Below are 15374 nucleotides of genomic sequence, written 5' to 3'. Positions count from 1 at the left end.
ATTGTGTTAATTCTGGCTGATAGTCTGAGTTCTAGTTAATAAAAATTTACTGACTGGCCTTTCTTTCCACTGTCTTCCTCCTTCCTCCTTTCTAAGTACCTCTCTCCTTCTGCCTTGAGCAAATGTATGCAGAAGGATAATACAGTCTTATTTCACTTATTGTTATGCAGTGTGTTATTCTAACAATTTCTATGTTTCTTTAGACTTCCTTGGACACCACCTTTCCTAGTTGCTTGAGACAACTAAGTAGAGTGCTTTTGAGTATACTAAAACACTTCTTTTTGAAAGATTTCATTTATTTATTTGAGAGAGAGAGAGCAAGAGCAGGGGGAGGGGCAGAGGGAGAAGCAGTCTCCCCACTTCTGAGCAGGGACCCCAATGCCTTGGGGCTGATCCCAGGACCCTGAGATTATGACCTGACCTGAAGGGAAACATTTAACCAACTGAGCCACCTAGGGGCTGCCATCCCCCGCCTTTTTTAAAAAGATTTTATTTAATTATTTGGGGGGGAGTAAAACACTTTTATTGAACAGTTAAAAAGTCAATACTATATTTCTGAAAATACCTAGTTTTTAACTAGGAATTAGTTCAGGAAGTAGAAAAACATTACTTTTGGCAGCAATAGATTAATAAAACCTTAATGTATTAAAATGCCTTGACTATTACCATACGTGGCTTTCACAAAGCAAATAATTGCTTTGGAATTATCTGCTTTATTTAGATTCCAATTTCAAATATGGGTTCATATATAGAGTGCATCTCTAATAATTTTACTTTTAGGGAATTATAAGATCTTGTCATACGTTAAAATTAAATACAAATCCCCAAAAGACTTCTGCCAGAACTAGCTCATTTTGAAGTATGGTGGATCAATGGTTCTCACGTGAGGTAGAGTTAGGGATGGCTAATCATATCAAAATCATCTAAGGGGTTTCTCGATCTGGGTCCCTCCCACTACCTCATATTCTGATATGTCTGTGAATGTGAAGTGGTGGGGAAAGGAGGAAAACTATGTGGTTTGTAAAAACCTAATACAACCAGGATTGAACCCCCCACACACACACACACTTCCACCTATCCTACCACCCAACCACTGAGCTAGACGCCAAGTAATATTCTTCTTTGCCTCCCAGTCCAATCTAGAAAAGTATTAGCAAGTGTTCACTCAGACATAAAATAGCAGATCAAATTTAATGTATTTGTCTCCCGGATGTAATTGTGTTATAACTGGGTCTGTGTAGGAGGGGAAGGAGAGTGGGGTCATTGGTCAAAGGACCTAATCTCCACTTGCAAGACTCAGGGCACTATTAGACTTTGTCTGTATTTGCCTAGAGACTTGGATTTCTTACCTTCCTGTACATAAACTTGGTTCTGCTGAGCATTAAATAAGCCTATAGAGAACATTCACATGTTTAAGTCTTGAAGAACACAATGATTAGTGCTTTTAAAATGATTTTCAGCCAAATGAGGTTCCCTTTCGCAGAGGGAGCCAACGCTTTTGCCCAGGTAATTTTCAGACTTGCTCAGTTCTTGGTTGAGCATGAGTTACTCAACATATGTTGCTTATCTCCTACCTATATTTTCATCAAGTATAATTCCATATATCTAAATTGCCCGCTGTCACTGGAGAACTGTTCTCAAATGAGATGTCAAATCAATAAGATGGTAAGCAAGGGCAGTATTATTGCTCAGGGTAATTTATAACGTTTATTGCATCTTGTCTTCAATTGATGATAAGTATCTAAGAAGATACAGCACTGGCAATATAGTTCTCTCCCCAAATATATCTCCATCTCTTAAGCCAGAATGCTGTTTTCTGGATCTGTTCTCTTTAACCAAGGAAAGACCTCAATTTCTGGGGTCTAGCATGAGTCTGCAAACTACAGACTGTGGGCCATATTCACTTGCATTTGTAAATAAAGTTTCATGGGAACACGGCCATGCCCATTTATTTGCATATTTTCTATGGCTGCTTTTGTGTTACAGTGACAGAGTTGAGTATTGTGAGAGACCACATGACTTGCAAAGCCAAAAGTATTTTCTATCTGATCCTTTACACAAAACATTTGGCCTCTGGTTTACAATATCACTTCCTTTTCAAGGCTCTCAGCTTCGAGTTCCCTGAATGCAGGACCTTGCCTGTCCTATTCTCTGCCAGGGGCCACCACCAATGGGCACAGCTCCCAGTATGTAGACAGTAGGCGCAGCAAAAATGCGTTGCATAAAATTTTTAAAAATTATTCAAAACATGTATTTGGTAAAGCCTTCTGATAAAAATCCCTGAATAATAAAGAATAAAATGATCTATTCTAACCTGATGATTTTAGTGAAAGGGAAAACCTATCCAGTGAATTTGGATGTGCTGTTCTTAAGATTGCACCAGGAGTCACCAGGAGAGCCCAGGCCAAGCCCTAGTCCTCACACTGGCTGGGTATGCTTTATTGTTCTACCCTTAGGGTAGGACAACCTAGGACCGAATGCTCTGGAAGGAGTTACTTTTCCCTTCCCTGTTTGGGTCATTTATTTATACAGTCCTGTGCCACCTTTGAATATGCTTTGATCCCTTTGAAGTTCAGTCTCCATGAAATCCCGTGATTTGGGAAGATGAAGCATTGGTATTCTCATTTTACAGTTAAAACAAAGTTTTGATCAACAGGATTCTTTGGCTTTTCCAAAAGCATTTAGAGACTCCCTCCAGCACCTACTGCCCACGTAGTGTGGCTCATCTTCAGTCCTAAATGCACCTGCGTTGGTGTCTTCACAAGGTGGTTACATGTTCTTCTCTCTAATTGTTAAAAACAACTGGATGGGAAGCTAGAAAAGAAGAACATGAAGATGGGAAGTCATGATCGGGGAGTCACGAGCATTCTCATCCAGTTTTCCTGTCACTCCCTAAGAAGGAAATTAAAAATCTGTGAACTTCTCATTATTGCAACTGAAACAGTAAATTCCTGATGGCTAGTGGATTAAAAAAACATCTGTTTGGTTTCTTATTTAAGCATTCCACATTGCAGCACATACTATCTTGTGCTAATCTCCTCAAAATATTTTCCTTTTCTATTTTGAAAGGAAAGTCAATTTTCTTCTTCCTATTTTATTTTTCTCTCCATGAGGCTATTTCTGAAAAGAGGTGTGAGTCTTGATTGACAGGTTACCCCTTTCCGGGCAGCTGTTTACCTTTCCCTCTGCCCCTTGGATTTCCTTTTTCTAACCCATGGAAGACCTGGCCAGGTACAGCTTTTGGTGGATGAGGTACTTGCCTATTAGCAAGATGTATCAATCCTGAATATTTTCCTGAATTCAAAAATTCCTTTTCCTGCCTTTTGGAATACCTACCTCCACTTTGATATTTTATCTTGTTTTCCTTAAAAGCTTATACATGTACATACACACACATTTATTTATTTATTCATTTATTTGTAAAACAAATCTTTGATTTAAACATATACATATATTTAATAATTTGTAGGTAAAATTTATATATTAATTATAGCATGTCTTTTTGTATTTATTTTTAAATGTATTTTTAATTTTTAGAAGTGTATATACTGTTATATAATTAATATCATAATATTATTTGTTACTATTAATTAATAATATGTGTTAATTTTATGTACATCATGCTAATTACCAAACATGTTAAATATGTATATATATTTAAATCAACTATTCGTTCTTTTTCTTTTCTTTTCTTTTCTTTTCTCTTGGTCTCTGGGTCTCTGCTTATGTATCTAGTCAAAAAGGGCAGGACAGAGGAAATCATATAAATGAATGGGACCTGTGGATTCTCTCTCTGATAGGTTTCGAACACAACTTCAACACCTATGATGACACCGTCATCACAGACCTCAACACGCCCTATGACTATGAGTCTTTGATGCACTATGAGCCTTTCTCATTTAACAAGAATGACAGTGCTCCTACCATCACGGCCAAGATCCCTGAGTTTAACACCATCATTGGGCAGCGTCTGGATTTCAGTGCCACTGATTTGGAGAAGCTGAACCGAATGTACAATTGCAGTGAGTACTGCTGGGTCTGAGAAGTAGGTAAAAAAACCTTAACAGGGTTTTCCCCAGCCCTTCAGTTTCCCCTACATTTCCCTGCACTATTCCGTCCTGTTCTAGTTAAGGAAACCGGACAAACCACAGAACTTTAGTTTATCTCCAGAGTAACAAAAATTGTTACAGGATGGTTATGAAAATTAATTAGGTGGTTGTGTTTTACAAAGTAAAAGTATTGGACTGATGATGTAAGGAGCTGTAATTGTCCAACTTCTTCAGCTTCCTTTTGAAGTGTGTGTCCTTAGGTAAAGCTCAGGATAGGGAAAGTGTCTTTTATCCTGAAAAGTTCTTTACCCAGGTTAGTTGTTCCAGAGTCATCTAGTGCTCAGGGACGGGATGTTTTCTAAAATGACCCTATTAGTCTTCAGGGACACATTTTTAAATTCTGTTCAGTATGTATGTACAGAAGACCTACTAACTACAAAGATCTACTAGGCACCTCCTTCTCGACCTAAAGGGTTCCTTGGTGGACATTTATAGCACCTTTTTATCATTTGACTCTGTGAGATGGGTAGGGCTGCATCTATGTTGGATGTTCTAAGATGTAATGGGTGGCAGCAGGATTTGCATTAGAGAAAAGTCAAGAAAATGTGCTCTAGCTAAACAATGAGGTCTTTTTTAGCTTAAGACATTAGGTATGTGAAATAAGATGACTTAAATTTTTAACCAGGGGACAAAAATATCATTTGCAGCCACAACTCACACACTTTTGGACCACTGTGCTTTTGAGAAGGCAAACATCTGTGGGATGATTCAGGGTACCAGGGATGATGCTGACTGGGTCCATGAGGACAGCACTCAGTCTGGACAAGTGGATCACACGTTGGTGGGACGATGCACGGGTGAGTGAAGGCAGAAAGTAAGCACACTGAGGTGGTTCAGCAGGTTCAATTAGGGAATGGCAGGCTGCAGGTTTTGCCTCAATTGTAATGTTAGTTATCAAACACTGGAAAGCCAAACAAACACAAAGAACACTTCTCATATCTTAATTATTAACTCAGTAAAAAGTATGCAGGTTCTGGGCATGCAAAAGAAAGATGCATTTAAGTGATGACAAAACTAATACAGACATATAGTTGATAAGACATGATTTTGTAAATAAAGGTAACATCTCTAGAGCAGTGCCCTCCAATAGAACCATAAGGCAAGCCACATACATAATGTGAAATTTTCTAGGAGCCACATAAAAAAGAAACAAGAGAAATTCTTTTTAGCAATACATTTTATTTAACCCAGTATATTCAAAATGTTAGCATTTTGACATGTAATTAATAGTAAAGTTATTAATCAGCTATTCCACACTTTTTATACTTGGTATTTGAAAGCTGGTGTATAGTTTGCCCTTATAGCACATCTCAGTTTGGACTGGCCACCATGCAGGTGCTTAGTAGTCACACATGTTGGGTAGCACCATATTGAATGGCACGGCTTCAGATAGTTCTTATGCGTGGTTTGCATAGTGAAAAAGCCATAAAATCAGACAGACCTGTATTTGAAATCTGACTCCACCACTTGCTGATTCTAACCACAGATAACTGTTTTTGTTGGTGTCTTTTTTTAAGTCTTTACTTTTGTAAGCCTCTCTGACTGGTCCAAGATGCTGATACTTACCAGTGAGGATGGAAGGAGCTAAGCATGGAGACCCTCTAGCTGCAGACCAGCAACCTCCCTCTCCATTTCTTTCCCATCTTCCCTTTCTGTCTAGAGGTTCCATTTTTTTTTAAATTTCTATTTTAGCATCCTTTTATGTTGTGCTTGTCTCAGAAATAATCTCAACCCTATAGGTTATCATCAGTTTTTAAAGACTAGACTGTTACAAAGTCCCTCAGTCCCTACCTGTGTGAATTGGTTGGATTTCCTTCATAGAAGGGACCCAGCTTGTCACCCAGATGTCAGGCCACTGGGGTCAGAGGTGACAAACGATTGCAGCTCTTCCTCCAGCCTTGGCAAAAGGTGTAAGTCTCTGTCACCCATCATATTATCAAACACATAATCTCATGTGTCCAAAGGGTGATCTAAGTCTGAAGTTCCCTCTAGACTTCCATTATAGTATCTCATCCAATCTCTCCTGGGGGCTTGCTGCTAGACTACTATACAATTTCCAGCTGAACAGAAGAGTGACCGTCTTAGGAGGGAAACATGTTAGAACAGCGTTCCAGCACCTTAATAGGAAAGGAAAGGACCATACCCCAGAAGAAATATCTAGAAAATTTTTACCAGGTTAACTTGAGCAGCCATTATGCTTCTTCCACAGGAGACATTTAATGGTGGTGCTTTCCCTCTGCTAGAGAGCACTGGTGGTGTTGAGGTAGATGTTTAGACTCAAAGAGCACAAAGGATCCCTCGGGATAGAAGCCACCTCCCATCTGAAACCAGGAGAGAATGAATGGACACCTTCGAATTAGTAGCAGCGCCTGGGCAAGAATTCAGGTCTCCCGACTCCCAAGCCTGGGTTACTAGACTTTCATTTCCTACCCGTGAGGACACCTGGGTGGAATTCCTCAGCAAGGATCATAGCCGTGTGAGCTCTTGTTTTATTTAACCCAAGCACTCAGTAATTCGCAATGCCGAGAGCTCAAGCTAGTAAGTTCAAGTACTGAGAATAACATGCAAGAAAATATCATTTTCCTGATATAATATTAAAGCCATTAGATATTTTTAAAGCTTTGTAGAAAGCCTATTCAAACACTATGCTTGCTGCCATCATGGAAGGTACAATGCTCCACATATGAGGCAGGATGAAGCAGAGAGCCATATTGCCAATGTACCTAGAACTGCACTAGATGCTCATTTCGTTTTTACTTTGTGAGATATTTTGAGTAGATACTTTGGTAAGAAGTTGAATTCTGGAGGACAGTTTAAAGGACTTCTTTATATGCGAGAATTGTTCTTTGTGCTTCACTGTGATGTGCTGATTTTCCAAATGACATATTCCTTTAGCTGCCTGCTAATTTGGGGGGGAGAGAGTTCTGAGATACAGGAGTTGAGCAAACCTCAGCTTGGTTACAAACCTAGACATTTTTCACCCTCCTTTTCAGTGGTCTTTCTTTCTTTCTTTCTTTTTTTAGATTTTATTTATTTATTTGACAGAGAGAGAGACAGCGAGAGAGGGAACACAAGCAGGGGGAGTGGGAGAGGGAGAAGCAGGCTTCCGGCTGAGCAGGAAGCCCGATGTGGGGCTCGATCCCAGGACCCTGGGATCATGACCTGAGCCAAAGGCAGATGCTTAACAACTGAGCCACCCAGGCTCCCCTTGAATGCCCCTTCTTATGACACAGTAAAGATGATTCTTCACCACCAATAATACATCCAATTACAGGCTAGGAACAGGTGAGACTGAACCCTTATCATTGTGAATACTTTAATTCCAGTCCCTAAACATTGGAATCCCATAGTCTGTTCTACAACCAGCAGATGAGCTCTTTTCCTTGGAATGGGTCTCTAAACAAGAAAGCCAATGAGGAAAATAGTATTCATCTCAAGGACACTAAATTTCATCAAACTTTGCTTGAAGCCCGTGTCTCCTTAAGTCAGAGGAATACATTTCACGAACTTGGGGACAAAGGCAGTGGAGAGCTGGGGCTTTTGCCAGGGAGTCTGTCCATGGAAACCAAAAGAAGACACACCACCTTCTTTTCATTTTCCCCGGAAGAGTTCTGGCTTTTGTTGCCTGGGTAACTTTGCGGGAGCATGGGACACCCCAGGGTATGGACCGGTGGAGATGGGTCATTGGGCTGCTCTCCCCACAGGAGCCGGCTACTTCATGCACTTCAGCACCAGCTCGGGGATGGCAGAAGAGGCAGCCCTGCTGGAGTCTCGGATTCTCTACCCAAAGAGGAAGCAGCAGTGCCTGCAGTTTTTCTATAAAATGACAGGAAGCCCTTCAGATCAACTGGTCATCTGGGTCAAGAGGGATGACGGCACCGGCAATGTTCGCAAGCTGGTCAAGGTGCAGACCTTCCAAGGTACCTAGAGACACTCGTGCAGGGCCTGATTTTGGCTTAAGTCTGGGATCTTGCTCCATCTTCTCCTTCCCTTTCCCCTTCCTTTGCTCGATTCCTCCCCTCTCTTTGTTTCTTCTTCTCCTCTTCCTCCTCCTCTCCCTCTTCTTCCTCGCTTTTCCTCCATCCCCCTCCTCCTCTTCTAAGAGCCCAGCATAACATCTGGTACATTTTAACCCCTCCATGAATATTTTAAGCCCTCAGAAATCAGAAACTGCATCGAGAATTTAGGTGAGGCTGAAATATACTTGTGTAAGGGGCAATCAGAACATAGAAATCCAAATTTCACTACAGCTCTGGAGACAGCCAGGGCAGAGAAAATGGGTGATTTGGGGGTAGAGCTGGAAATAAAAGCTGGTGCTGCTAGAGAGAATGGTTCAGTAGTTGACAAGCATTTCTTCAGTTGTTTCAAAAAACTGAATGAATACATTTATTTATTTATTTATTTATTATTATATTCAATTAGCCAAAATATAGTACCATTATTTAATACACTGAACTAACATGAAGCCTACTTGTGAAGTTGGAGGTAATTAGGACGTGTGTATGTATTAACTTCATTACCATCATTTACATATTCCTAAGGGTTATTTTATGTATTTCTATAAGAGGGTCAGCATGAAAACCTTAAAATACTAAGGGAGGTACTTGGATTTGAGGGTAATCTAGGTGTAGGTCGAGATCAGGGTTATAAAGCTAAGTTTTTACATTCTTTTGTGGTGGTGATGGTTCATTCATAACCAGAAAAGGAGAGACACACATTCCTCTTTTTCCATTCAACAAAGAATTTCTCAATTAAGACGAGTCTTGATAGAGGAAGCATCATTTGAGTACTTTTAGGAGAACCTGCTGCTCTTGAAGTGTGGAGGCTTCCTTAGAGGTCACTCCTTAGAACAGGTGTCTGAATCACCTCTACCCAGGCCTCCATGGGCTGCCTGGGAGTACTACAGATAATGGTTTTGAGGGGTTCACTTTTCTGGCTGAAATGTACAGAGCATCTTTATCAAATGGAGGGATTGATAAGGGAAATCTGTGTCCTAAGATGGCCGACTGACCCAGTGAGAGAGTCCCAGTCCTTGCCCTGGGGATCATCCGGGTTCTTCTCCCTGCCCCGCTTCGCGCATGCACTGAAAGTGCCAAGTATGTGGAAGTAAGAGTGTATAAATTACCCCTTTTGTTTGTGCTCAAGGCTCAGACCTTTGGAGACCACTCTCCTCTGAGCCCGCCGGCATTAAATAAATCTCCTATCCTCCAAGATCTCCAAGTGCCGCTTGGTTCTTCCGTTGGGTGATCCAGTCCAGGTTCTGCAACAGGATGACAGCTAGGTGCCCTCTAAGAGTCTCTGCCTACATGGTAATGGACCCTCAGGTCTTCCTTCCAGTACCATGTTCCCACATTTCAATCTCAAGGTGACAATCCATATGAAGATGGTTTAACCCTGTTGAGTAAATTAGTAAAAATCTTGTGTGTCTGTCCCTATTCCAGACATCCTGACACCCATTACATCTCAGATCCATGTGTCCTCCACGTGACTGCAGTCCCGTCCCCAGGAGACGGTACTTACATCAGTTCATAGGTTATAGATGTGGTCGATGTGCTCTCCTCACCCTTCTCCCCTATGTGTAGGTAACCTAACCACATGGCCTGTGCTCTGCTCTCCCAAGACTGAAGAGTGCCTTGATCTCCCTTTGCTCTCAGTCATTCTAAGGACGACTTCGAGGGACAGATCTAACAATATTCTGTTTTCTGGAGTGGAACTCTGTATGTAGATTTCTGGTTATAACACACAGAAAGAGAAAAAATACTTCTGAAGCCCTCTGGCCAATTGCATTTCAGACTAAACTTCGGTAACACTCATCTGTTTGAATTCATTTTAGCCAACAGGATCCCCACTTGGAATGTAGCATTTTTCTTTTCCTTTCTGAGCCCAGTGCTAAGATACACCCTGTCAGAATATGAAAGTAGGGGCAGATCTCTAGGGAATTATGAGTTGCTCTGGCCTGGAGGTTTCCTTCTCTAGACCTTCAAGCTCCTTTCTGGTTTCTTATGCTGTGAAGCACTGGACCCCATGTTTGAGAACATCCTTCTCAACTTCTTATCTCAGCTCTTTAGCCAAAATTCTCACTTCCAGCTCAGTCTCAGGAAAAAAACCAAGTAAACCTAATTTTCACTAGAATGTGAATATCTGGATAGTGGTAACTCTTTTTGTATTATTATTATTATTTTTTTAAAGGATGGATTCCCTACTTGTTGGGACTTCAGATAATATGAAGAGAAAATATTGGATGTTAGTGGGTGAGTCAGTATTGCGTAGGGGAGATCCAACTAGTCCTGTATGTGAACACTCACTCTAGAGCATACCATATATCTCTCTGGCATCAAGTCATAGGTTGGACCATATGAAATCACCATTATTTGACTTCGAGCTTACAAAATGACTATTTTTACGGTTCAGCCTATTACTTGGGTATTCAGTGCAAACATTAGGGGATGGGGTGCATTTATACCATGAAACCCGGGGGAAACACAGAACCTATGGAATTGAATAATAATGGAAAACAAATTCTGATTAAGATTTGAATATGAATATTAAAATAAATCATAGTATATCTTTCTATAGCTATTTTCCCTCTGTAGTATGTGACTTTGGAAAAGTTCCTTAACCAGTTTACAACAGTACCTATCTCATAGGGATATTGTGAGGGTTAAATTAGATAATTCATATAAAGCACTTGGCATGCAGGGCGCCTGGGTGGTTCAGTCAGTTAAGCGTCCAACTCTTGATTTCAGCCCAGGGCATGATCTCAGGGTCTTACTCAGTACAGAGGGTGCTTGTCCTTCTCCCTCTGCTTCTCCTCCCACTCTCTCTCTCTCTCTTTCTCTCTCAAATAAATAAATAAATAAACAAACAAATAAAATCTTTAAAGCATTTGGCGTGCTACCAGGCTCATAGGTCATGCTTAATAAATGTTGGCCACAGTTGTCACCAACCTTCTTCTCTGTCCTCAGGAGATTTGGACCAAAATTGGAAAATTGCCCATGTGACGCTCAGAGAAGAAAAGAAGTTTCGCTACATGTTCCAGGGCACAAAAGGTGACCCCCAGAACTCAAATGGGGGAATTTACCTGGATGATATCACTCTGACGGAAACCCCATGCCCCACGGGCGTTTGGACCATACGGAATTTCTCCCAGGTCCTTCAGAACACGGTTCCAGGGAAGAAGCTCCTGAGCCCTCGATTCTACAACTCAGAGGGATATGGTTTTGGGTTGACCTTATACCCAAATGGCAGATTCAGCTCCAGTAGCTCTGGCTACTTGGGACTTGCTTTTCACCTATGCAGTGGGGAGAATGATGCTATCCTGGAATGGCCAGTGGAAAACAGACAGGCGGTAATGACCATCCTCGACCAGGAACCTGATGCCAGGAATAGAATGTCCTCAAGCATGGTGTTCACTACCTCCAAGTCCCAGACATCTTCAGGTAGGTGCACTAAAATCTGCTGCTCACCCCGAAAGGGCCGGTGGATATGATTCCCATCTGTATACAAGAGATTAATCTTCCTCTCACATTTCCTCCTTGGGTAAATCAGGAACATGGTCATGTTGGAATATTAAGTCACATTTTCAATGTCATCTTTTCTCCCTTCTCTTTTCCAAATTCACTTATCCAGCATTTATTAAGGGCTTTCACTGTGCCAAACTCAGTGCCAGGTACCTAGAATATAAGCCAGCCAGGCAGTTCCTGCTTCACTGAACGCAGTCTAAATGAGAAGACAGATACTGACCATCATTTATCAGATAACTCAGAATTTGCTAGCCTCTGTGCAGAACTAACGCGCTAACTCCTGAAATATCAGTGACTGTCAGTATGTTAATGAAATAAACTCGTATCAAAAAGAAATGGGCAGACATTTTTATTTTTCACATGAAAAGCCTTAAGCCTTAAAAGGAAGGGGCTCTCACTGTCCCTTCGTCTTCACTGAGGAAGTGACTCAGTAATGGACAATTTGATCATTCAGAGCTCTGATTCCTGCCCCTCCCCCTTCCCAATTCTGAGTTTTAATTCTCCTAGAAAGCATAAATAATCTGATTTTTTCCAACATATTTTTTTTCTAACAAAGCTCTATATACTCGTTAAAGACCGGTTGGAGAGTGAAGTATAGAGAGGTAATGTGATGTTATGTTACCTATTACTTTGCAGCAATAAATGACTCCGTCATCTGGGACAGGCCATCCATCATGGGATCCTATGATAAGGACTGTGATTGTTTTAGAAGCATTGACTGGGGCTGGAGTAGTGTCATCTCCCACCAAATGCTAAGAAGGAAGAGTTTCCTTAAAAATGACGACCTTATACTTTTTGTGGACTTTGAAGGTATGTTTGCAGATCTTCCTGAATAACGAATCCTATGCTCTGGGTCTTCTGCTGATTTTGCACTGATTTTTGAGCATCTCATGGAGGATGGGATTTTTTTTTTTTTGAGGACCAGGTTAAAAAAAAAAAAAAAAGATATGCTCTAGGAGAGCTATTGCTCAAGGACTCACATCTTTATTTTAACTGGGTCTTGGGAGAAACTAAAACTTTGGTGTCATCTTTTTTGATAATTTATCAGATATGACCATTTGCTAACTTCAGTTTAGTTTTGATCAGTCTATCCATGCTAGCTTTTTGCTTCTTTTTTTAAGTTATAATAAATAAAAATGTGATTGGATTACTCTGAAAATAAAAATAGCTAGCATGAGAATCAGCTGGATTCAAACCACCTTTCCATGTCACTAAACATGGAGTCCACCAGGGAACTTTCTCCAGAAGTGGAAGTTAATTGTAGTCAGATGTTAATTGCAGATCTTCCTCACTGCCCTTTGTCTATTTCCTCAAGATATCACTTACCTTAACTACACTGAAGTTCCAACTCAAAACACAAGGCTGATTCCCCAAGGCCTTGTTCTCCAGGACCGGGAGCAGCAGGCCTCAGAAGAAGGTTCGGGAAAGGTCTTGTTAGAGAAAGCGCTCCCCAGCAGCCTGGACCAGGGGCAGCCCAGCCGACAGAAGCGGTCAGTGGAGAACACAGGCCCTCTGGAAGACCACAACTGGCCACAGTACTTCAGAGATCCGTGTGACCCGAATCCTTGCCAAAATGAAGGCATCTGTGTGAACGTGAAGGGGATGGCGAGCTGCAGGTAGGCTCTGTGGCTGAGGGGAGGCAGGGGGCAGGTCAGCAGGGGTGAGCTAAACATTTGCTTAACCTGGTAAAAGACACCACTCTCAGGTTAGGGTGATGACTACTTCAGAGGGCCACCTGGACACGGCTGTCCTTGATTCCACAAAGCTGTGCTCTGAATCAGCTGGCTTATGCTGTCAGGACATAGCTGGGGTCCTGCCGGGGCAGAGGGGCCCCAAATCTCCCAAATCTTGACTTTCATCCCTTGCCCACCTCTGGGACGTGGTCAACAACATCTTGAACGTTGTTGGGATTTTGAACTCCACTGCAGTGCTCACAAATGTTCCAGAGCTGTTAGCCCAGGAAATGCATGACCTGCCTCAGTGGGACTGGGGACCAAGCTTAAATCTTTACTGACTGCCAATGGTATTGTTAATTATCAATTATTATTTCTATCATCTATTTGTTCTGTTGTACTATGATTATAGTTACGTTTTCAATAATAGTAATAAGAATATCTGATAGTTTTTGACTGCTTACTATGTATCATGTGCTCTCCTGAGCAGTATACATGCATGATCTAAATTATTCCTGACAGCCACCCTGTGACATAAGGACCCTCCTTCTCCCCATTTGGTGCATAAGGAAGTTGAAGCTTAGAGAGGCTAAATAATTTGTCTAACATTTCTCCGACGGCAAATACCGGAGCTGACTTGCATCCAAGTCTGCCTGTCTGCACAGTTTGCTAGATTTAATATTTCTTTTTATAATGTTTGTTGTTTGCATAAAATATTTCATAAAAGAATATACGTGATGACATTTGGCAGAATAATGGCAGAGGTAGGGACTAGCCTGCTTGGCTCAAAAGACCTACATTTCTTCTGAGTCCTTTTCAATCTCCACTTTGTTTCTTCTTTTTTAAGCTTTTATGTTGAAATGATTTTAGATTTACAGGTACATTTGCAAAAATACTGCAGAGCTTCTCATTCCCGAATGTTAACATCTTACACAACCATATCACAATTAGCAAAGCCAAGAAATGAACATTAATGCAACTAAATGCAATTAATAATAGCATTCGCTAAACTACAGACCTCATTCAGATCTCTCCATTCTTTTCACCAATGTCCTTTTTTTGTTCCGGGATCTAATTCAGGGCCCTTCATTATACTCAGTTTCATGTCTCCTTGGCCTCCTTCACGCTGGGACAACCCCTCAGTGTTCCCTCCTCTTTCACTACCTTGACACTTTTGAAGAGTCCTGCTCAGTTATTTTGTAAGTTGTTCCTCCATTTGGGTGTGTCTCATGTTTTCTCATGGTTATACTGAGATCGTACATTTTTGGCAAGAAGAGCAAAGATGAGGTACGCCCCTCTTGGTGGGTCATTCAAGGGGCACGTGATGTCCGAGGAGTTAAGACTGGTGATAGCAACCTTGATCACCGGGTCACGGGGTGTCCATTCCTCACCCTGCAGTTAATACATGTCTTGGGAGAGACATTCAGAGACCATGCAGGCATCCCGCTTTTTCTCGAATCCTCACCCACTAGTGTCATCATCCTTTGGTGGACCTGTTGCCACAGTCGCCCTGAAATATTCCAGTGGTGATTTTCCATCTCCCCCACTCCCTCCGTGTTCAGTAAGTGAAATTCTCATGTAAAGAATAATGGTCCACTCCTCCCGATTCATGGACTCATGCATGTCTTTATATCATGAAGGGCACATAAACATTTACTTTCTTCTCTGGGCCGTAGTTGCATAATGTCAGTCTTGCCTTTGTAGCTCATGGCATCCTGGCCTTGGCCTTTGAGAGCTCTCCCATATTGGCTCCTGTACCCTTTCAGCACCCACTCACTGTTTCATGAACACAGTCTTACTTTCTGGCACCACAGGATACTCCCAGCTTATCTTTTACTTCCCCCATCCCAGCCCTGGAATAAAGCACTTTTCCAAGGAGCGCTGGTTCCTTCTATCTGAGAATGACCTCCTTGTTTCTTGAGGGCTCCACAGCCATTGGTCTGCACCTCTCAGCCGTTGGGGCTTTGGATGCCAGATTTCCATATGTGCCCCAACTAGCCTCACCCTCAGAGTAAGGACGACCAGTGGTTCCCACTTGTGTATCACCCTCTGCTCAACCAAAGCATCCC

At 41.7% G+C, this 15374-nt stretch overlaps 1 protein-coding gene across 1 annotated transcript in view; it reads left to right on the top strand.

Moving 5' to 3' along the window:
* MEP1A (meprin A subunit alpha) overlaps positions 1-15374 on the top strand; it is a 35049-nt gene that overhangs the window by 18273 nt on the left and 1402 nt on the right. The window contains exons 6-11 of the mRNA XM_078054357.1: positions 3801-4022; positions 4757-4906; positions 7814-8029; positions 11075-11548; positions 12269-12442; positions 12948-13248. Coding sequence (XP_077910483.1) covers positions 3801-4022; positions 4757-4906; positions 7814-8029; positions 11075-11548; positions 12269-12442; positions 12948-13248 — 1537 coding nt within the window. The remainder of the gene's footprint in view (positions 1-3800; positions 4023-4756; positions 4907-7813; positions 8030-11074; positions 11549-12268; positions 12443-12947; positions 13249-15374) is intronic.

The sequence above is a fragment of the Halichoerus grypus genome, chromosome 9, assembly GCF_964656455.1.
Source record: "Halichoerus grypus chromosome 9, mHalGry1.hap1.1, whole genome shotgun sequence".
Lineage (NCBI taxonomy): Eukaryota > Metazoa > Chordata > Mammalia > Carnivora > Phocidae > Halichoerus > Halichoerus grypus.
This window is presented reverse-complemented; position numbering and strand designations above follow the sequence as displayed.